The sequence below is a fragment of the Oncorhynchus masou genome, chromosome 5 (assembly GCF_036934945.1).
Source record: "Oncorhynchus masou masou isolate Uvic2021 chromosome 5, UVic_Omas_1.1, whole genome shotgun sequence".
Taxonomy (NCBI): Eukaryota; Metazoa; Chordata; class Actinopteri; order Salmoniformes; family Salmonidae; genus Oncorhynchus; species Oncorhynchus masou.
Genome location: NC_088216.1, coordinates 71,063,787 through 71,087,949, shown reverse-complemented (window position 1 = coordinate 71,087,949; position 24,163 = coordinate 71,063,787). Strand labels below are relative to the sequence as shown.

Here is a 24,163-nt window from a genome sequence, read left to right as displayed (position 1 = left end):
TATGATTTTGTTGTCAGCACATTGAACTATGTAAAGAAAAAAGTATTTAATAAGAATATTTCATTCAATCAGATCTAGGATGTGTTATTTTAGTGTTTCCTTTATTTTTTTGAGCAGTGTATATATATATATTTTTTGTATACTAGAAAGGAGTGGTTATTGAGATCACACATTAACAAAGAAAAGTAAGAGAGTTATATACTTACTATAACCCATACCCTGAACAAAGTACTTAAAGGCCTCTGCCAGTTTCCCTGGCTGTGGAGGAGATTACAGTAAGTTAGTTATAAAAAATATATATTTTTATGACAATGATTTAAAAAGCTATATTAGCATATAATAACTTCCAGATCATCAAACCTCACCTGCACAACCTGAGGTAACCCTCCACAATCAGCCATCTACAGAGAGAAGAGGGAGAAAGAGAGAACTTCTGAGTCGCTACACATGATGCAATAGCTTAGCATATAATGTTGATTATTCAGGAGGAAAATGCATAACACACACAGAATATAACATGCTTCGCTTAACCTTAAACAGTGTAGTCTTGGTTGGATTTAACCTGGAATTGCACTCCACCTGAAACAAGTTTAAAGAGAGTAAATTAACATAATTCATTACATAAAGGAACTGATATTCAACATTTAGTTCCATCATCCTACTATATATGCACAAGGATGTATAAGTGCATGATCTATAATCACAAGCTAAACAACAACCACCCTAACTAACTCACCACTGCCTCCACTGCAGGAGATGTGTCTCCAACCACCAACAGAGAAGGGCACCTGGAGGGGAAGAGGAGGTTCTGCTTGAGCATACAAATGCATACTGCCAGTAGTGCCATTCACCCCAAAAATCGGAGGCTGCTGGGTGGCTAGTAGTATTTATTTATTGTATTATTATAATAATTATTTTAAACAGGACAAATCTGCGCCCCTGTGCCCCCTATCGGCATGACGCTTCTGCATTCTGCCGAAAATACAGTAAAACCAGTTGAAACTCACGTCAGTGTGTTCACTGTGTCCTCATTAAGACCAATGACTGGCCTCTCGATTTCCAGATCCCGACGACTGTTATTGTAAAAGAAGAAAAAAAAGACAAGGTTAAAGCCACATTCGTCCAGCCAGTAGTAGAACCAACGGCTATGGTGGGCAGGAGTGAATCCCTGCCCCCTCTCCACTCCTGCCCAGCGTACCCGTTGTAGGAGGCACAGAAGAGGGCCAGGTTGTCCTGATTGATGTCCTGGGCGATGTGAAGGCGGTAGGTCTGGACCAGCTCCTGGTTGTCTGTCAGCTCATCCTGGAAGGACACACAAGGCGTCAGAATGTGTGTGGATGGTATCATGATGTCGTCTTATATCACTTTTAAAACTATACAAATGTTCACTTTCAAACCAGGTTATCAAAGGTGAATGGAACTCCTAGTCAAAGATGGGCAGATGCCAACCCATCATACTTACAGTGCTGAAGTGATGAGCCATCACCGTGTCCACAATGTTACTGGTCCACCCAGAGAGCTGTTGAGAAAAAAACAGGACAAGGTCTATAAATAACGCATAGCTAAAGTGGCAGTCTTCTGGGAGATCACAAGGATCTATGGCTTTGCATTCAAAGATGGGTGATTGGTTAGAGAACTACTGACCTTGGAGGCAGCCCAGTCGATCCATCCCTCGGCACACGGATCCACGTTGATCAGAACCAGGCCCTCTACCAGAGTAGGGTTGTTCAACTGCAGGCGAGAGGAACACCATGTCAGTGCCCAACATGAGTTGAAGTAGTATAGAGCATACCAGTCTTCATAAATGGTATAATAAGGAAGGAATGATGATGAACATCTTAGGGAGATGTAGTGATTGGCATTATAACTGCATTCAGAATGCTACAAGCTTTTGTCATTTTCAAGACAGGCCAGATGTATCAACAGAGGCTGCTGAGATGCTGGTTACCTGAAACTACGTTTATGGTATTTGAAAGTCTAATTAATTCAGAATGAGAGCAGACGTCCAGAAGAACATCCAACTATGTGACCCTTATAAATGGACTTCTAGGCCCTTGAGGTCTAGAACATTAAAAAAATATATATTGTTTTTCCAATCTACACAAAGAGCCTCTGGGTCTGTGTTGGGGGCTCTGAAGTGGGTGGGATGTGGACAGAGATTTATGGATCATATTCCAATAATAGCTTACTACATCATTAATCAGATATGAGAAAGACAATAAATGCCCAACAAATTGAAAATCCAATCATATGTGAGTACTTATTACTGAGTGTGTACAGACTACAGAGCTTCCTGTCTCCTTTCCAGAGCCCTCTCAGACGGGACAAGGAGGAGCTGAGAGTTAGCACCGGGCAGAGGATCAGCTGGTTCCCTTGGAGATTTTAAAATGCACTGCTCCCGAGGCATGACTGCGCAAAAATCTAGAATCATCAATTTCTCTGAAAGCTTGTCCTGTTTTTAAATCAAATGCAGCAACAGTTGTTACCAATCTAACTTGTTTCCAATTCATTCCAACTGATGGAATTTGAAAATCTAATTTAATTCTGAATGAGAGCAGACCCCCAGAGGAACATCCAACTCTGTGATTCCTAAATCCTCCAGACTAATTCCACCCCAACACCCCCCTCCTCCTCCATCTTTCAGTGCTCTCTCTCTACTCCTTCTCTACGTGCTCTTTCTGCTCTCTTGTAGAGAGAGTATTCAGCAGAGCTAAAAAAACAAACAGGCATTGAGTGCAGAAAGAGGAAGAACATGAGAGGGACAGTGAGAGATCGAGAGTAAAACAAGGTGATTCACCTCCCTCAGAATGGCAAGGTTTATAATAAACAAGAGGACTGGTGAAATACTGCTGCATGGGTTGGATGTGAAGCACTGATGTACAGACTGACAAACAACCTCTGTAATAGACCAGAATGAGACAGACAGGAGATTTAGAAAATGAAAATGTAGAGATGAGAGAGCTGCTGTCAGTGTTATGTAGACTTACAGCAAACCGGGATAGGATGTAGGCTCCTGCTCCCACGCCAATCCCAATCACACTGTTCACCCTGTGGACACCAGGAAATAGATCACACCATCAGCAACACCAACTTACTGGCATTACAGTCCATCCATCACCACCTAATGAGTCAACTGGTCAATGTCCATGTCACTCACTTGAGCTGAGTCATAACCGAGGGCAGCATCTCAGACAGTTCGTCCATAGTAGGGTACTGGTACCCTGTGGGGAAGGGTGGTGCCGCCTCCTGCTGTCCAGGGGCATCCACATGGACCACAGCAAAGTGCTGCGTGATCTCCAGCATGTCCTCAAAGTTAAACAGCGTGTTGAAGCATGACTTATCTGTACAGAGAGGGGAACAAAAAGATAGCAATGCAAACCCATTCATAAGAGATAAAAAATAAAATACAAGATACACAAGAACGGCACAAATCTGTACATATCATACATCAAACACAGATCCATGGCATAAACCTAAAGAATTACTCATAGAAGTTATGTTACATGTTTAGAACCACACTGCATCTTAGATAATGTCTTAGATAAATGCTATACGGGTTAATCGTGCACACTCACGGTTGAGGCCGATGTCATGGTAGGTGAGGATGACTGGCCGGTTGCCCTTGGGAACGCCCCTCATGGTCACATGGAGCACACCATGGGTAGTCTCGATATCATGCTCCTGCAGCCAATCAGAGAGGAGAACAGATAGGTCAGGGTGTAGGCAGACAGATGTAAACAGTATGGAAGTAGGGAGGGAGACATCCTGGTGGCCAGACAGACCCAATAGGCCCTTGAGGTCTAGGATATTTTAAACATTGAAAAAGATTGGATATGGAAAAACAATCTACACAAAGAGCCTCTGGGTCTGTGTTGGGGGCTCTGGAGTGGGTGGGATGTGGACAGAGATTTATGGATCATATTCTAATAATAGCTTACTACATCATTAATCAGATATGTAAAAGACAATAAATGCCAAACAAATTGAAAATCCAATCATGTGTGAGTACTTATGATTGAGTGTGTACAGACTACAGAGCTTCCTGTCTCCTTTCCAGAGCCCTCTCAGATGGGACAAGGAGGAGCTGAGAGTTAGCACCGGGCAGAGTATCAGCTGGTTCCCTTGGAGATTTTAAAATGCACTGCTCCCGAGGTATGACTGCGCAAAAATCTAGAATCATCGCCTTCTTTGAAAGCTGCCACTGCAGGGAGGAGTAACCCTCCGCTATTAAAATTCAGACACTGAAGCTGCCTTCACTTCTCTCCATGCCTCTCTCTGTGCGGAAATGTCTTTATAAGAGACTACAGAGACTACAGCCATCCATAACATTATGATTCCAAGTCTGTGCATTAAGTCGTCAGTGTAAATGAGTCTTGGTGAGTGGGGCAAATTGAGCTTCATCGATATCATGACTTGAAACAGGAAGGGATGTAACACACCAAGAAAATAACAGCATCATTCCCTGGCGCGCCTCCAAACGTTCTACAGACCCATCCTGGACCTTTCTAGACTCGTGACAGAAGTATCTGCTGACGTCACACACCACAACGCGGCGCAAGGTCGGCATGACTTGGTACTGCGTATCTGAGTGTGGGTGTGTGTTTAACAGCATGAGGGAGTGCTGGGCCTAGTCTCAGGGCCCAGTGGTCATCAATAATAAAGAAAGAGAGAGAGAGAGGAGGGGAGCCTCCTCTGCTCAGAATCAGGGCTGGGAATACTGCAGCAGGCACCATTTTAGAAATGAGAATGGTGGCTATCAAAGTTCCTCTGGAGATGGTGAAGGTTAAACCTTCCTGTCAAGGACAAGGCAGCAGTATCTCTGTCTGAGATCTCAATCAGACATACCAGCCATTTTCTATGCTTTAAAATGCACTAATACGAGGTTATTGTCAGATTAAGACTTCAATGAAATGACAGAGACATACAGTAATAATCAACCAGACACCCACGGAGTGTAGACACAAACAGCAGAACAGAAACATGAAGACACATGCAACAGGTTAACGCCTTTACTATTATCTGTTGTACATATGACTATAAAAAAATAAGAGAAACTTTAAAAATTGAAACAACACGCACACGCGCGCACACACACACACACACACACACACACACACACACACACACCTTGGAAAGCTAACCTTGTAGGGACATACAATTCAGACCCATTCAAAATGCTATTTTCCCTAACCCCTAACCAAAACCTAACCTTAATGCTAAACATGAACCTAACCTAACCCTAAAAATAATTCTAATCCTAACCCTAATTCCAACTAGTAATAGCATTTGACCTTGTGGGTACTAACAAAATGTCCCCAGTTGGTAACATTTTTGTTAGTTTACTATTCTTGTGGGGACTTCTGGTGTGGGGACTTCTGGTCCCCAGATCCAGTCATCTACCTCAGATCCAGTATCTACCTCAGATTCAAACCACATCTACCTCAGATCCAGTCATCTACCTCAGATCCAGTCATCTACCTCAGATCCAGTCATCTACCTCAGATCCAGTCATCTACCTCAGATCCAGTCATCTACCTCAGATCCAGTCATCTACCTCAGATCCAGTCATCTACCTCAGATCCAGTCATCTACACTATATATTCAAAAGTATGTGGACACCCATTCAAATTAGTGGATTGGCTATTTCTGCCACACCCGTTGCTGACATGTGTATACAATCGAGCACACAGCCATGCAATCTCCATAGACAAACATTGGCAGTAGAATGGCCTTACTGAAGATCTCAGTGACTTTCAACGTGGCTCCATCATAGGATGCCACCTTTTCAACGAGTCAGTTCGTCATATTTCTGCACTGCTAGAGCTGCCCCGGTCAACTGTGCTGTTATTGTGAAGTGAAAACTTCGAGGAGTAACAATGGCTCAGCTGCGAAAGTAGTAGGCCACACAAGCTCAAAGAACAGGGCCGCCGAGTGCTGAAACACGTAAAAATATTCTGTCCTCGCTTACAACACTCACTACCGAGTACCAAACTGCCTCTGGAAACAACGTCAGCACAAGAACTGTTTGTCGGGAGCTTCATGAAATGGGTTGAGCAGCCGCACACCATGTGCAATGCCAAGCGTTGACTGGAGTGGTTTAAAGCTTGCCACCATTGGACTCTGGAGTATTGGAAACGCGTTCTCTGGAGTGATGAATCACGTTTCACCACCTGGCAGTCCGACAGACAAATTTTGGGTTTGGTGAACGCCAGGAGAACACGACCTGCCTCAATGCATAGTGCCAACTGTAACATTTGGTGGAGGAGGAATAATGCTGGGGCTGTTTTTCATGGTTCGGGATAGGCCCCTTAGTTCCAGTGAAGGGAAGTCTTAAGGCTACAGCATACAATGACATTCTGGACGATTCTGCACTTCCAACTTTGTGGCAACAGTTTGGGGAAGGCCCTTTCCTGTTTCAGCATGACAATGTCCTCGTGCACAAAGAGAGGTGGTTTCGAGATTGGTGTGGAAGAACTTGACTGGCCTGCACAGAGCACTGACCTCAACCTAATCGAACAACTTTGGGATGAATTGGAACGCTGACTGCGAGCCAGGCCTGATCCCCCAACATCAGTGTCTGACCTCACTAATGCTCTTGTGGCTGAATGGAAGCAAGTCCCTGCAGCAATTTTCCAACATCTAGTGGAAAGCCTTCCCAGAAGAGTGGATGTTATAGCAGCAAAGGGGGGACCAACTCCATATTAATGCCCATGATTTTGGAATGAGATGTTCGACAAGCAGGTGTCCACATACCTTTGGTCATGTAGTGTACCTCAGATCTTTCTCGTTGGGTAGTATTGATCTTTCTAGGAGTAAGACATGCTCACACTCTATTTGCTTCTTCCCTTCACCTCTATCCCTTTACACATATCCCTTTGTACATATGACTATAAAAAAATAAGAGAAACTTTAAAAATTGAAACACGCACACGCACACACACACACACACACACACACACACACACACACACACACACACACACACACACACACACACACACACACACACACACACACACACACACACACACCGCAGTTGAGCCTCAGACGCAAACAGACCTGGGGTGGGGCTGCTGGCCTGGACAGGGAGGGGGAAGAGTAGTGAGCACTGCAATGGCTGCTGCGACCCTTTTACCCTTAATTAACAACAGTGGAACTAGGCTTCTGCAATGGGGGTTTAGACAAACTTCATAGAATGTGGAGGAGAATGCTAATGTGGGGTTTAGGTTTGTGTATGGTCAGAGATGGCTGATAATGATCTATAACAGACTAAGCTAAGGGCTAAGCTGAGAGGTGTCTGCAGTGACACCCAGAGGAATTTGCCAAAGATGGAAACACAGTCACACAGAGAAGGAAAAGAGGGAAATAATGAGGAGAGGGTGACAGAGGAGGAGGGGAGAGGATAGAGATGGTGAGGAGAGAGAGGGTGAGGAGAGAGATGGTGAGGAGAGAGATGGTGAGGAGAGAGAGGGTGAGGAGAGAGAGAAGGAAAAGGTGAGGGAAAGTGAAAAGGCAGAGTAATGTGTCATGCCTCACCTATTCCTGCCAAGGGTGTGTGTCTGTGTGTCTCAGTCACCAGATCTAGACCCAATTGAACAACTTATGGGAGATTCTGGAGCGGCGCCTGAGACAGCGTTTTCCACCACCATCAATAAAACACCAAATGATGGCATTTCTCATGGAAGAATGGTGTCGCTTCCCTCCAATAGAGTCCCAGACACTTCTATGCCAAGGCGCATTGAACCTGTTCTGGCTCATGGTGGGCCAACACCCTATTAAGACACCCTTTAAGTTGGTGTTTCCTTTATTTTGTCAATTCAAGACCAGAGAGAGCCTGTCTATGTCAGGGGGTTGAAAACAGCATTTAGCCTGGAAAGGCACTTGTGGGATATCTTTCAGACTGCACATCTGTTGTTGCTATGTGGGTGAAAGATCAATTCCTTTTCACTGTCAGGCTGTTGCAGTTCATACGGATACATACACAGGGATCGCAAGGCCTGTTTAGCTGGTCTCTGTCACCACTGATCTGTACAGAGAAAATAGCTATTTTTTCTTCACGATCTGGCAAACACAGACACAAAAAAATGCAGTATGTGCAGAGACGAGCACACACAGACACATACCCATATTCTCCTGTATGCTCAGACTCCTGAACGCATTCATATTTCATGCCATTATATTGACATGCACCTACAACGCACAATAACATATTCATGCCATCTATGTTGAAAACACACACATGCACAAATACACGTACTCACTCACATACAAACATGCACTCCCCCGCACACAAATTACGAACAGTCTCGACAGTAAGTGCACTAAAACACACAAATACAGTGTCCACCCGCACAAACACCTCTCTGCACACTGAAACGGCTCAGCTGCTTAGCTGGCTGTCTGAAGAGGCAGTTAGGCAGGCAGGTATTCTGCCAACCAGCCAGGGAGACCAGCCCCTCCCATAGAGCCAGGGTCTCTCTACCCAGACCCTGACCCAGCCCCGTGAAACTAAACCCAGCGAGGTGTGTCAGTCAGACGCACTCACCACTGCATTCCCAGAGCATGCGATCTGGTCCAGGTCCAGAATGGCTGACATGTTTCCCAGGCAGGAGAGGACTGTGTGCTGCTGGGAGCTTTAAAGATCTCCACAATGAGGGCGGGAGAGAGGGAGGGAGGCAGCGCAGGAGGGAGAGTGAGAGAGCAAGAGAGAGAGAGACAGAGAGAGTGAGCGCAAGAGTGTAATGGGGAGTTAGAGACTAACTGCACCAGCTAGACCAGCAAGAGGGAAAGGAGATAGTGACAGAAAGGGTGAATATTTTTTATGAGAGTGGGAGGGATGGAAAAGATGCAGAGCGAGAGGACGGGAGATAGAAGGAGAGACAGGGTGAGTGAGACTGCAATTTGCGATTGGTAAGCACAGCGCATCCGTGCTTTCCAGGGCTGTGTACCAGTTATTCTAATTGGATTTCAGCAGGTCAGGTGGGCAGAACGGGGGCGAGCTAGAGGAGAACAGGGGAGAGGGATGGGGGATGGATGGATGGATTGATGGAGAGAGAGTGAGAGAGAGAGAAAGAAAGAGAGCGAGAGAGAGAGAAAGAGAGAGAGAGAAAGGAGAGAGGAGGGGGTATTAAGTGGAGGCATGCAGGCAACCCAGGAGACAAACAGCACTCTGACATCACAGAGAGAGAGAGAGTGGTGCTGTAGAAGGGATGCTGACTGACGATTGACCGCTTCCTTCCAGTGAATTCTGCATCAGCTCAGCAGCAGCTGCGCTCTGAAATCAATGTCTGATCCTGATTCAATTTGTGGGCTAGAATTGGATTAAACACTATACCTGTCATCAATGACCAACCAGGCTAATCATATGAAGATAAAATAATATATTCTTGTGGCAGAGTGAAAACTCAAATGGCAGTGGCAGTGAAACATCAAATTGCTGAAGGTATTTTGGGCTCTGAGGGAAGGTCTGCATTGAATATCAATATGATCTCAGTCTTCTAATGCACCAATGTGATTTTGTAACATCAGATTTTCCAGTAAGAAGACATTCAGTAATGATTTTGCTCAATAACGACTTCGCAATGAACCAGCTGTGACCCCATGGTCATCCAAAGAACCATCACCATGACGGGCTGCAAAAGAGAAATTTGTATCCAAAAGAGACAAATGTCTATATTACACTGTAATAACAATCCATGTTGCTCTAAATCACATCTATGAGTGAGTGTGCGTGTATGCATGCATTCACTGGAGTCAGTATATGTGAGAGAGTGGTGCATACAGCGATACACAGATCTTTCTCTGGAAACGGCTCTCCTTCTCTATCAAACCTGATAACCTTTTTTTATTGTATTTTTATTTCACCTTTATTTAACCAGGTAGGATAGTTGAGATCAAGTTCTCATTTACAACTGCGACCTGGCCAAGCTAAAGCAAAGCAGTGCGACAAAAACAACAGCACAGAGTTACACATAAACAAACGTACAGTCAATAACACAAAAGAAAAATCTATGTACAGTGTGTACAAATGTAGAAGATTAGGCAGGTAAGGCAATAAATAGGCCTTAGAGGTGAAATAATTACAATTTAGCATTAACACTGCAGCGATAGATATGCAGATGATGATGATGTGCAAGTAGAGATACTGGGGTGCAAAAGAGCAAGAAGATAAATAACAATATGGGGATGAGGTAGTTGGGTGTGCTATTTACAGATTGGCTGTGTACAGGTACAGTTATCGGTAAGCTGCTCTGACAGATGATGCTTAAAGTTAGAGAGGGAGATATGGGCCGTGGGGTGAGACAGGGATGCAGCTTAAGCCCCACCCTCTTCAACATATATATCAACGAATTGGCACGGGCACTAGAAATGTCTGCAGCACCCGGCCTCACCCTACAAGAATCTGAAGTCAAATGTCTACTGTTTGCTGATGATCTGGTGCTTCTGTCACCAACCAAGGAGGGCCTACAGCAGCACCTAGATATTCTGCACAGATTCTGCCAGACCTGGGCCCTGACAGTAAATCTCAGTAAGACCAAAATAATGGTGTTCTAAAAAGGGTCCAGTCACCATGACCACATATAAAATTTTCCATCTAGAGACCGTTGCCCTAGAGCACAAAAGAAACTATACATACCTAGGCCTAAACATCAACGCCACAGGTAACTTCCACAAAGCTGTGAACGATCTGAGAGACAAGGCAAGAAGGGCATTCTATGCCATCAAAAGGAACATAAAATTCAACATACCAATTAGGATCTGGCTAAAAAATACTTGAATCAGTCATAGAACCCATTGCCCTTTATGGTTGTGATGTCTGGGGTCCGCTCACCAACCAAGATTTTACAAAATGGGACAAACACCAAATTGAGACTCTGCATGCAGAATTCTGCAAAAATGTCATTTGCGTACAACGTAGAACACCAAATAATGCATGCAGAGCAGAATTAGGCTGATACCCAAAAGATTATCGAAATCCAGAAAAGAGACGTGATATTCTACAACCACCTAAAAGGAAGCGATTCCCAAACCTTCCATGACAAAGCCATCACCTACAGAGAGATGAACCTGGAGAAGAGTCCCCTAAGCAAGCTGGTCCTGGGGCTCTGTTCATAAACAGACCCCACAGAGCCCCAGGACAGCAACACAATTAGACCCAACCAAATCATGAGAAAACAAAAAGATAATTACTTGACACATTGGAAAGAATTAACGAAAAAACAGAGCAAACTAGAATGCTATTTGGCCCTAAACAGAGAGTACACAGTGGCAGAATACCTGACCACTGTAACTAACCCAAACTTAAGGAAAGCTTTGACTATGTACAGACTCAGTGAGCATAGCCTTGCTATTGAGAAAGGCCGTCGTAGGCAGACCTGGCTCTCAAGAGAAGACGGGCTATGTGCACACTGCCCACAAAATGAGGTGGAAACTGAGCTGCACTTCCTAACCTCCTGCCCAATGTATGGCCATATTAGAGACACATACAGTATTTCCCTCAGAATACACAGATCCACAAAGAATTCGAAAACAAACCCAATTTTTATAAACTCCCATATCTACTGGGTGAAATTCCACAGTGTGTTATCACAGCAGCAAGATTTGTGACCTGTTGCCACAAGAAAAGGGCAACCAGTGAAGAACAAACACCATTGTAAATACAATCCATATTTATGCTTATTTATTTTCCCTTGTATACTTTAACCATTTGTACATTGTTACAACACTGTATATATACATAATATGAAATTTGTAATGTCTTTATTCTTTTGAAACTTCTGAATGTGTAATGTTTACTGTTAATTGTTATTGTTTATTTCACTTTTGTATATTATCTACCTCACTTGCTTTGGCAAAGTTAACACGTTTCCATTGCCAATAAAGCCCCCTGAATTGAAATTGAATTGATATAAGTCTCCAGCTTCAGTGATTTTTGCAATTCGTTCCAGTCATTGCCAGCAGAGAACTGGAAGGAAAGGCGGCCAAAGGAAGTGTTGGCTTTGGCGATGACCAGTGAAATATACCTGCTGGAGCGCGTGCTACGGGTGGGTGTTGCTATGATGACCAGTGAGCTGAGATAAGGCGGGGCTTTACCTAGCAGAGACTTATAGATGACCTGGAGCCAGTGGGTTTGGTGACGAATATGTAGCGAGGGCCAGCCAACGAGAGCATACAGGTCGCAGTGGTGGGTAGTATATGAGGCTTTGGTGACAAAACGGATGGCACTGTGATGGACTACTGACTGGACTACATCCAGTTTGCTGAGTAGAGTGTTGGAGGCTATTATGTAAAATCGCCGAAGTCAAGGATCGGTAGGATAGTACATTTTACGAGGGTAAGTTTGGCAGCATGAGTAAAGGAGGCTTTGTTGCGAAATAGGAAGCAAATTACATTCTAGATTACATTTTGGATTGGAGATGCTTAATGTGTGTTTGGAAGGAGAGATAACAGTCTAACCAGACACCTAGGTATTTGTAGTTGTCCACATACTCTAGGTCAGAACTGTCCAGTGTAGTGATGCTAGTCGGGCGGGCGGGCGGGTGTGGGCAGAATTGGTTGAAGAGCATGTATTTAGTTTATATAGCATTTAAAAGCAATTGGAGGCCACAGAAGGAGTGTTGTCTGGCATTGAAGCTTGTTTGGAGGTTTGTTAACACAGTGTCCAAAGAAGGCCCAGATCTATACAGAATGGTGTCGTCTGCGTAGAGGTGGATCAGAGAATCACCAGCAGCAATAGCGACATCATTGATGTATACAAAGAAAATAGTCTGCCCGAGAATTTAACCCTGTGGTACCCCCATAGACACTGCCAGAGGTCCAGACAACAGGCCCTCCGATTTGACACACTGAACTCTATCTAAGAAGTAGTTGGTGAACCAGGCAAGGCAGTCATTTGAGAAACCAAGGCTATTGAGTCTGCCTGATAAGAATGTGGTGATTGACAGAGTCGAAAGCCTTGGCCAGGTTGTTGAAGACGGCTGCACAGTACTGTCTTTTATCGATGGCGGTTATGATATCGTTTAGGACCTTGAGTGCGGCTGAGGTGCACCCCTGACCAGCTCGGAAACCAGATTGCATAGTGGAGAAGGTTTCGGTGGGATTCAAAATGGTCAGTGATCTGTTTGTTAAATTGGCTTTCAAAGGTTTTAGAAAGGCAGGGTAGGATGGATATAGGTCTATAACAGTTTGGGTCTAGAGTGTCTCCCCCTTTGAAGAGGGGGATGACCGTGACAGCTTTCTCAGACAATGTGAAAGAGGGGTTGAACAATAGAGGTCGCAACAATTTCGGCTGATAATTTTTAGAAAGAGAGGGTCCAGATTGTCTAGCCCGGCTGATTTTTAGGGATCCAGAACTTGCAGCTCTTTCAGAACATCAGCTGTCTGGATTTGGGTGACAGAGAAGCGGGGGGAGAAGGGGGGCTTTGGCAAGTTGCTGCAGGGGGTGCAGAGCTGTTGGCCGGGGTAGCCAGGTGGAAAGCATGGCCAGCCGTAGACAAATGCTTATTGAAATTCTCAATTATCGTGGTGGTGACAGTGTTACCTAGCCTCAGTGCAGTGGGCAGCTGGGAGGAGGTGCTCTTATTCTCCATGGACTGTACAGTGTCCCAAAACGTTTTGGAATTAGTGCTACAGGATGCAAATATCTGTTTGAAAAAGCTAGCCTTAGCTTTCCTAACTGACTGTGGATATTGGTTCCTGACTTCCCTGAAAAGTTGCGTATTGCAGGGGCTATTCGATGCTAATGCAGAAAGCCACAGGATGTATTTGTGTTGGTCAAGGGGGCAGTCAAGTCTGGGGTGAACCAAGGGCTATATCTGTTCTTAGTTCTACATGTTTTGAATGGGGCATGCTCATTTAAGATGGTGAGGAAAGCAGTTTTAAAAGAGCAACCAGGCATCCTCTACTGACAGGATGAGGTCAATATCCTTCCCCGGATACCCGGGCCAGGTCGATTAAAAAGGCCTGCTTGCTGAAGTATTTTAGGGAGCGTTTGAAGATGAGTATGGTCGTTTGACCGCAGACCCATTACGGACGCAGGGTATGAGGCAGTGATCGCTGAGATCCTGGTTGAAGATAGCAGAGGTGTATTTAGAGGGCAAGTTGGTCAGGATATGATATCGAAGAGGGTGCCCATGGTTACGAATTTAGGGTTGTACCTGGTAGGTTCCTTGATCATTTGTGTGAGATTGAGGGCATCTAGTTTAGATTGTAGGACGGACGGGGTGTTAAGCATATCCCAGTTTAGGTCACCTAACAGTACGAACTCTGAAGATAGATGGGGCGCAATCAATTCACATATGGTGTCCAGGGCACAGCTGGGGGCTGAAGGGGGTCTATAACAAGCGGCAACGGTGAGAGACTTGTTTCTGGAAAGGTGGCTTTTTCAAATTAGAAGCTCGAACTGTTTGGGCACAGAGCTGGATAGTATGACAGAACTCTACAGGCTATCTCTGCAGTAGATTGCAACTCCTCCCCCTTTGGCAGTTCTATCTTGTTGGAAAATGTTGTAGTTGGGGATGGACATTTCAGGATTTTGGTGGCCTTCCTAAACCAGGATTCAGACACGGCTAGGACATCAGGGTTGGCAGAGTGTGCTAAAGAAGTGAATAAAACACATTTGGGGAGGAGGCTTCTGATGTTAACATGCATGAAACCAAGTCTTTTACGGTTACAGAAGTCAACAAATGAGAGCGCCTGGGAATGGGAGTGATGCTGGGGGCTGCAGGGCTTGGGTTAACCTCTAAATCACCAGAGGAACAGAGGAGGAGTAGGATAAGGGTACGGCTAAAGGCTATAAGAACTGGTCGTCTAGTGCGTTCGGAACAGAGAGTAAAAGGAGCATATTTCTGGGTGTGGAAGAATAGATTCAAGTCACAATGTACAGACGAGGAAGGGTATGGTAGGGTGTGAGTACAATGGAGGTAAACCTAAGCATTGAGTGATGATGAGAGAGGTTTTGTCTCTAGAGGCACCAGTTAAGCCAGGTGAGGTCACCACATGTGTGGAGGGTGGGACAAAAGGGCTATCTAAGGCATATTGGGCAGGGCTTTGGGCTCTACAGTGAAATAAGCCAATAATCACTAACCAAAACAGCAATAGACAAGGCATATTGACATTAGGGAGAGGCATTTGTAGCCGAGTGATCATAGGGTTCAGAGAGTAGCGATAGGTGAGTCAGGGAGCCGATTCAGTAGTCACAACTATGCTAGGAGAGCTGGAGACAAGGCGATTCAGACAGCTAGCGGTCCGGGGCTAGCAGATGGGCCTTCGGCGATGTCGCAATGGAAGAGCCTGTTGAAACCACCTCAGACGATTACGTTGGCAGACCAGTCGTGATGGACTGGCGGGGCTCCGTGTTGGCAGTAAAGGGTCCAGGGAAATTAGAAAAAGAGGTATTGTAGCCCAATAATTAACTGGTGGACCTCTTCGACTAGCCGGGAGATGGGAGTAGCCAGCTGCAATGATCCGGTGTAAAGGTTCAGAGCTTGCAATAGGAATCCGGAGATGTGGTAGAGAAAAAAACTGTCCGATATGCTCTGGGTTGATATCGGGCTGTGCAGACTGGCAGGTATTGATGGAGCTGAGGCTGGCTGGTGTTCGAGTTAGGGGTGAAGACCACTAGCAGTAGCTAACTGACTACTAGTTAGTAGCTAGTTAGCTGGCTAGCTGCTGATGGGGGTTCCGGTTCTAAAGTATAAAAATAGCAGATCCGTACCACATTGGGTGAGGCTGGTTGCAGGAGACTATATTCAGCCCGTAGATGGAAAGTGAGATTTAAATTAATAAAGAAAAAACGAGGAAAACTATATTTACACGGGACTGGACAAGACAAAACACATATCCGACTGCGACGCCATCTTGGAATTTTGATTCTTCATAATAGCCACCCTTTGCACACGCTTGGCATTCTCTCAACCAGCTTCATGAGGTAGTCACCTGGAATGCATTTCAATTAACAGGTGTTGTTAAAAGTTAATTTGTGGAATTACTTTCCTTCTTAATGCATTTGAGCCAATCAGTTGTGTTGTGACAAGGTTGGGGTGGCATACAGAAGATAGCTCTATTTGGTAAAAGACCAAGTCCATATTATGGCAAGAACAGCTCAAATAAGCAAAGAGAAACCACAGTCCATCATTACTTGAAGACATGGTCAGTCAATACGGAACATTTCAAGAACATTGAACGTTTCTTCAAGTGCAGTCACAAAAACCATCAAACGCTATGATGAAACTGGCTCTCATGAGGACCGCCACAGGAATGGAAGACTCAGAGTTACCTTTGCTGCAGAGGATAAGTTCATTACCAGCCTCAGAAATTGCAGCCCAAATAAATGCTTCACAGAGTTCAAGTAACAGACACATCTTAACATCAACTGTTCAGAGACAGCGTGAATCAGGCCTTCATGGTTGAATTGCTGCAATGAAACAACTACTAAAGGACACCAATCAGAAGAAGAGACTTGATTGGGCCAAGAAACATGAGCAATGGACATTAGAATGGTGGAAATCTGTCCTTTGGTCTGAGGAGTCCAAATTTGAGATTTATAGTTCTAACTGCCTTGTGTTTGTGAGACGCAGAGTATGTAAATGGATGATCCCTGCATGTGTGGTTCTCACCATGAAGCATGGAGGAGGAGGTGTGATGTGTGGGAGTGCTTTGCTGGTTACACTGTTAGTTATTTATTCGAATTCAAGGCACACTTAACCAGCATGGACACCACAGAATTCTGCAGCGATACGCCATCTCATCTGGTTTGCGCTTAGTGGGACTATCATTTGTTTTCAACAGGACAATAACCCAACACACATCCAGGCTGTGTAAGGACTATTTGACCAAGAAGGAGAGTGATGGAGTGCTGCATCTGATGACCTGGCCTCCACAATTACCCGACCTTAACCCAATTGAGATGGTTTGGGATGAGTTAGATCGCAGAGTGAAGGAAAAGCATCCAACAAGTGCTCAGCATATGTGGGAACTCCTTCAAGACTGTTGGAAAAGCATTCCAGGTGACACTGGTTGAGAGAATGCCAAGAGTCATCAAAGCAAAGGGTGGCTACTTTGAAGAATATAAAATATATTTTTATTTGTTTAACACTTTTTTGGTTACTACATGATTCCATGTGTTATTTCATAGTTTTTATTCTACAATGTAGAAAATAGTAAAAATATATAAAAACCCTTGAATGAGTAGGTGTCCAAACTATTGACTGGTACTGCCTCGCTTCTCGCTCTTAGGAAATTTTGTTTTTTATGTATTATTTCTTACATTGTTAGCCCAGATTTTTTTTTGTGTTAATACATACAGCCGGGAAGAATTATTGGATATTAGAGTGGCGGTAACTCACCAGCACTACTAGCATTACAACCCGGAATACGACTTTCCCGAAGCGGATCCTTTGTTTGCACCCCCAATGTCGATTGAACTGATTCCAGAAGCCGACCAAAAACAACGCCGGTGAAGGAGAGGTACTTGGAACAGTCTTCTAGTCTGACTTAGGAGGCGTGCACACCACCCACCGTTTCCGAGTTTATTACTCACAAATGTTCAGTCTCTGGATGATAAAGTTGACGAGCTCAGGGCGAGGGCTTCTTTCCAGCGAGACATTAGGGATTATAATATACTCTGTTTCACAGAAACATAGCTCTCTCGGGATATACTGTCTGAGTCGGTCCAGCCAATAGGGTTCTCTGTTCATTGCGCAGACAGGAATAAATATCTCTCCGGGAAGAAGAAGGGTGGTTATATGATTTCATGTTTCATGATTAACGACTCATGGTGTAATTGTGATAACATACAGGAACTCAAGTCCTTTTGTTCAACCAACGGAGAATACCTCACAATCAAATGCCGACCGTATTATCTTCCAAGATAATTTTCTTCGGTTATAGTCAAGGCCGTGTATATCCCTCCTTAAGCCAATACCACGACGGCCCTCAAATAACTTCACTGGATTTTATGCAAACTGGAAACCACATATCCTGAGGCTGCATTTATTGTAGCTGTTGATTTTAACAAAGCAAATTTGAGGAAAAGGTGCCAAAGTTCTAGAACATATCGACTGTAGTACTCGCACTGCTAAAAAACTCGACCACTGTTCCTCCAACTTCTGAGATGCATACAAGGCCCTCCCCAGCCCTCCTTTCAGCAAATCTGACCACGATTCCATTTTGCTCCTCCCTTCCTATAGGCAGAAACTCAAACCGGAAGTACCCGTGCTAAGCACTATACAACGCTGGTCTGACCAATCAGAATCCATACTTCAAGATTGTTTTGATCACGCGGACTGGGATATGTTCTGGTGAGAGTCAGAGAATAACATCAATCTATATACTGACACGGTGACTGTGTTTATCAGGAAGTGAATAGGAGATGTTGAACCCACTGTGACTATTAAAACCTACCCTAACCAGAAACCGTGGAAAGGTAGCAGCATTCGTGCAAAACATAAAGTGAGAACCACAGCATTTAACCATGGCAAGGTGACTGGGAATATGGCAGAATACAAACAGTGTAGTTATTTCCTCTGCAATCAAACAGGCAAAACGTCAGTATAGAGACAAAGTGGAGTCGTAATTAAACGGCTCAGACATGAGACGTATGTGGCAGGGTCTACAGACAATCACGTACTACAAAAGGAAAACCAGCCACATCGCGAACACCGACATCTTGCTTCCAGATAAGCTAAACACTTTCTTCGCCCGCTTTGAGGATAACACAGTGCCACCAATGCGGCCTGCTACCAAGGACTGTGGGCTCTCCTTCTCCATGGCCAACGTGTGTAAGACATTTAAGCGTGTTAACTCTCGCAACGCTGCTGGCCCAGACAACATACCTAGCCGCGTCCTCAGAGCATGACCAGACCAGAGCAGACCAGCTAATTCAATCTCTCCCTATCCCCGTCTGCTGTCTCCACATGCTTCAAGATGTTCATCACTGTTCCTGTACCCAAGAAAGCAAAGGTAACTGAACTAAATTACTATTGCCCCGTAGCACTTTACTTCTGTCATCATGATGTGCTTTCAGAGACTAGTCAAGGATCATATCACCTCTACCTTATCTGTCACCCTAGACCCACTTCAATTTGCTTACTACTTCAATAGATCCACAGATGATGCAATCACCATCACATTGCACACTGCCCTATCCCACCTGGATAAGAGGAATACCTATGTAAGAATGCTGTTCATTGACTATAGCTCAGCATTCAACACCATAGTACCCTCCATGCTCATCATCAAGCTCGAGGCCCTGGGTCTGAACCCCACCCTGTGCAACTGGGTCCAGGACTTCCTGACGGGCCACCCCCAGGTGGTGAAGGTAGGAAACAACACCTCCACTTCGCTGATCCTCAACACTTGGGCCCCACAAGGATGCATGCTCAGCCCCCTCCTGTACTCCCTGTTCACCCATGACTGCGTGGGCAAGCACACCTCCAACTCAATCATCAAGTTTGCAGATGACACAACAGTAGTAGGCTTGATTACCAACACTGACGAGACAGCCTACAGGGAGGAGGTGAGGGCTCTGGGAGTGTGAGGCCAGGAAAATAACCACTCGATGTCAACAAAACAAAGGAGATGATCGTGGACTTCAGAAAACAGCAGAGGGAGCATCCCTTTATCCACATTGATAGGACCGCAGTGCAGAAGGTGGAACGCTTCAAGTTCCTCGGCGTACACATCACTGACAAACTGAAATGGTCCACCCACACAGACAGTGTGGTGAAGAAGGCGCAACAGCACCTCTTCAACCTCAAGAGGCTGAAGAAATTTGGCTTGGCAAACCCTCACAACATTTTACAGATGCACAATTGAGAGCATCCTATCAGGCTGTATCACCGCTTGGTGGTGCGGCCTGCCCAACGCATCACAGTGAGCAAACTACCTGCCCTCCAGGACACCTACAGCACCTGATGTCACAGGAAGGCCAAAAAGATCATCAAGGACAACAACCACCCAAGCCACTGCCTGTTCATCCCGCTATCATCCAGAAGGTGAGGTCAGTACAGGTGCATCAAAGCTGGGACAGAGAGACTGAAAAACAGCTTCCATCTCAAGGCCAGACGACTGTTAAATAGCCATCACTAGCACATAGAGGCTGCTGCCTATATACATAGACTTGAAATCACTGGCCACTTTAATAAACGGAACACTAGCCACTTTAATAATGTTTACATTTCTTGCATTACTCATCTCATATGTATATACAGTTGTGGCCAAAAGGTTTGAGAATGACACAAATATTATTTCCACAAAGTTTGCTGCTTCAGTTCTTTAAATATTTTGTCAGATGTTACTATGGAATACTGTAGTATATTTACAAGAATTTCACAAGTGTCAAAGGCTTTTATTGACAATTACAATGTCAATTACATTTTTTTCCCCTACTGTGTTATTGACTTGTTTATTGTTTAATCTATGTGTAACTCTGTGTTGCTGCCTGTTCACACTGCTATGCTTTATCTTGGCCAGGTCGCAGTTGTAAATGAGAACTTGTTCTCAACTACAAAAAACATGAAGTTGATGAAGAGAGTCAATATTTGCAGTTCTGACCCTTCTTTTTCAAGACCTCTGCAATCCACCCTGGCATGCTGTCAATTAACTTCTGGGCCACACCCTGACTGATGGCAGCCCATTCATGCATAATCAATGCATGGAGTTTGTCAGAATATGTGGGTTTTAATTTGTCCACTCGCCTATTGAGGATTGACCACAAGTTCTCAATGGGATTAAGATCTGGGTAGTTTCCTGGCCATGGACCAAAAATATTGATGTTTTTCCCCGAAACACTTAGTTATCACTTTTGCCTTATGGCAAGGCGCTCCATCATGCTGGAAAAGGTCACCAAACTGTTCCTGGATGGTTCGGAGAAGTTGCTCTCGTAGGATGTGTTGGTACCATTCTTTATTCATGGCTGTGTTCTTAGGAAAAATTATGAGTGAGCCCACTCCCTTGGCTGAGAAGCAACCCCACACATGAATGGTCTCAGGATGCTTTACTGTTGGCATGACACAGGACTGATGGTAGCGCTCACCTTGTCTTCTCCGGACAAGCTTTTTCCGGATGCCCCAAACAATCGGAAAGGGGATTCATCAGAGAAACTGACTTTACCCCAGTCCTCAGCAGCCCAATCCCTGCACCTTTTGCAGAATATCAGACTGTCCCTGATGTTTTTCCTGGAGAGAAATGGCTTCTTTGCTGCCATTCTTGACACCAGGCCATCCTCCAAAAGTCAGCCTCACTGTGCGTGCAGATGCACTCACACCTGCCTGCTGCCATTTCTGAGCAAGCTCTGTTTGGGTGGTGCCCCAATCCCGCAGCTGAATCAACTTTAGGAGACGGTCCTGGCACTTGCTGGACTTTCTTGGGCGCCCTGAAGCCTTCTTCACAACAATTGAATCGCTCTCCTTGAAGTTCTTGATGATCCGATAAATGGTTGATTTAGGTGCAATCTTACCGGCAGCAATATCCTTGCCTGTGAAGCCCTTTTTTGTGCAAAGCAATGATGACGGCACGTGTTTCCTTGCAGGTAACCATGATTGACAGAGGAAGAACAATGATTCCAAGCACCACCCTCCTTTTGAAGCTTCCAGTCTGTTATTCAAACTCAATCAGCATGACAGAGTGATCTCCAGCCTTGTCCTCATCAACACTCACACCTGTGTTAATGAGAGAATCACTGACATGATGTCAGCTGGTTCTTTTGTAGCAGGGCTGAAATGCAGTGGAAATGTTTTTTGGGATTCAGTTAATTTGCATGGCAAAGAGGGAATTCATCTGATCACTCTTCTTAACATTCTAGAGTATATGCAAATTGCCATCATACAAACTGAGGTAGCAGACTTTGTGAAAATCAATATTTGTGTCATTCTAAAAACTTTCGGCCACGACTAAAATCTATTCTATTACATCTTAGTCTATGCCGCTCTGACATTGCTCTTCCATATATTTATATATTCTTAATTACATTCCTTTACTTAGATGTGTGTGTATTGGGTATATGTTGTGAAATTGTTAGATATTACTTAGATAGAAACACAAGCACTTTGCTACAACCGCAATAACATCTGCTAAACACGTGTATGTGACCAATAACATTTGATTGGATTTTTTGATTGGATTTGATTTACTGTATGTTCTCATCGCTATGCGAGTTTCCCACTAGCAATTACAAGTTGGAGGGGCATTCAAGTGGATTTTTCCCAGTTGTATGCTCGTATTTACGAATTTACGAGATGTTATAAATGCAGCATAACAGATTGATCTTGTTAGCCAAATGGGGTGAGTTCACCCGTGGAGACCAATAGGACGTACAAACTATAGAATGGATTCAGTGGGCGGAGCAGTATACTCAGTGTATGTTCTATTGGTTCTACAGTGTGAACTCCACCGACTGTCACGTGGAGCGGAACAGGTGAACCCAAGAGCAGATTCAGACGAGGAGACTGGGATGAGGTAATGAACGGACTGGGCAGAAATTACGATCTGGCAGTGTGGAAATGGCAGGACTGAGTATTTGTAGAGGTCTTGATTATGGAACAGGTTGCAGCTGGTGGGGATCTGCTCTGCCTCCAGCACACACAATTACACACACACAGAGAGAGGAAGAGGAAGAGGGAGAGAGCACTGTGGGAGTGGCAGCAGATCAAGGAGACACCGGATGAGCACAAGAGGGCGTGGCAGGAGCAGATGTGACACCGACAGTGCCAGGCGAGCTGGGTGGAGCACTGCTATTCCAGCTGCTCTGTCTTCATCTGACTACATTTTCTCTCATAGTCCAAGAGCATCTGGTCGTCATGGTGGCAGAGGGCTACTCATTTCTCCTAACTGGAGATTTTCTCTTCTCTCCCTCGTCCATCTCCTCATTTGAATTCCATGCTGTCACTGTCACTTGTCCACTCAAGCTTTACATTGTTGCCATTTATCGCCCACCAGGTGCCCTTGGATAGTTCCTCAATGAGTTTGACACCTTGATAAGCTCATTTCCTGACGAGGGCTCACAACTCTTCCTACGTGGCGACTTCAACCTCCCAATGTCTGCCTTCGATTAATTGCTTTACAACTCTCTCTTTCCCGCCTCTTTTGACCTTACCCTTTCCCAATCCCCTCCAACAAGGAAAAACACTTGATCTCATTTTTACTAGGGGCTGCTCACCTACTAATCACACTGCAACCCCCCTCCAGGTCTCTGATCAATACTTTGTTTCCTTTTCTGACTCCCTTTCCTCCTACCCTACCCAGATGGTCATGCACTGTCGCAATCTTCGCTCTCTCACTCCCACTACTCTTTCCTCTTCTATCCTATCATCTCGCCCTTCCGCTAAATCCTTCTCCCTCCTGTCTCCAAATTCTGGGTCTTCAACCCTACTCTCCTCCCTTTCCACATCCTATGACACGCACTGTCCCCTTTCCTCCAGGCCCTCCCCTCCTTCTCTGTGGCTGAGTGACTCATTGCAAACTTAGAGAACAGGACTTCGGGTAGCTGAGCAATTTTTTTTTGGAAAACTATACTTCCAGGGGGACCCATCAACCTTTCACTCCCTCCTCTCTACCTTCTCCTACTCTGTATTCACTACTTTCTATCACTCTAAATGTCATACCTTCTACCTCTAACCATAGGAAACTCTTTTCCACCTTCTCCTTCATCCTTAATCCCCCTCCCTCCTCTCTCTCTGCAGATGACTTTGCCAACCACTTTGAAACGACATCCGCTCCTCATTCAATCAGCCTATTGAGTCCACTGGTCCCACTCAAACAGACGTACCCTACACCTTGACCTCTTTTTCCCCTCTCTCTCCAGAAGAAATCCTGTGTCTAGTGAGGTCTGGCCGCCCAACAACCTGCCTGCTCGACTTCAATTCCTCATCAACTCTTCCCTGACCAATGGCTGCGTCCCCTCTGACTTCCAAATGGCCCGAGTCGCTCCCCTCCTCAAAAAAACACGACGACTCCTTTGACGTCAAAAACTATAGACCCCCCCCCAAAGGTGCGGACTCCGGCCGCAAAACCTAAACCCATAGGGGAGGGTCCGGGTGGGCATCTGTCCACGGGGGCGGCTCTGGCGCGGGACATGGACCCCACTCCACCATAGTCTTGGACCACTTAAGTGGCGCCTTTGGAGCGGCGACCCATGCCGCCGACCTCGGACTGGGGACCCTTGCAG

At 45.1% G+C, this 24,163-nt stretch overlaps 1 protein-coding gene across 3 annotated transcripts in view; it reads right to left on the bottom strand.

The window, feature by feature from the left end:
* LOC135540180 (protein NDRG3-like) overlaps positions 1–24,163 on the bottom strand; it is a 66,183-nt gene that overhangs the window by 13,490 nt on the left and 28,530 nt on the right. For 2 of the 3 annotated variants that reach the window (XM_064966634.1, XM_064966635.1), the window contains exons 4-14: positions 3,576–3,681; positions 3,158–3,341; positions 2,988–3,048; positions 1,645–1,731; positions 1,463–1,519; positions 1,199–1,302; positions 1,008–1,073; positions 737–788; positions 532–579; positions 366–401; positions 207–258 (exon numbers count right to left, since the gene is read on the bottom strand). In XM_064966634.1, coding sequence (XP_064822706.1) covers positions 207–258; positions 366–401; positions 532–579; positions 737–788; positions 1,008–1,073; positions 1,199–1,302; positions 1,463–1,519; positions 1,645–1,731; positions 2,988–3,048; positions 3,158–3,341; positions 3,576–3,681 — 853 coding nt within the window. Of the gene's footprint in view, positions 1–206; positions 259–365; positions 402–531; positions 580–736; positions 789–1,007; positions 1,074–1,198; positions 1,303–1,462; positions 1,520–1,644; positions 1,732–2,987; positions 3,049–3,157; positions 3,342–3,575; positions 3,682–8,545; positions 8,892–24,163 lie in introns of those variants that run through there. The other variant, XM_064966636.1, reaches the window with a different exon arrangement.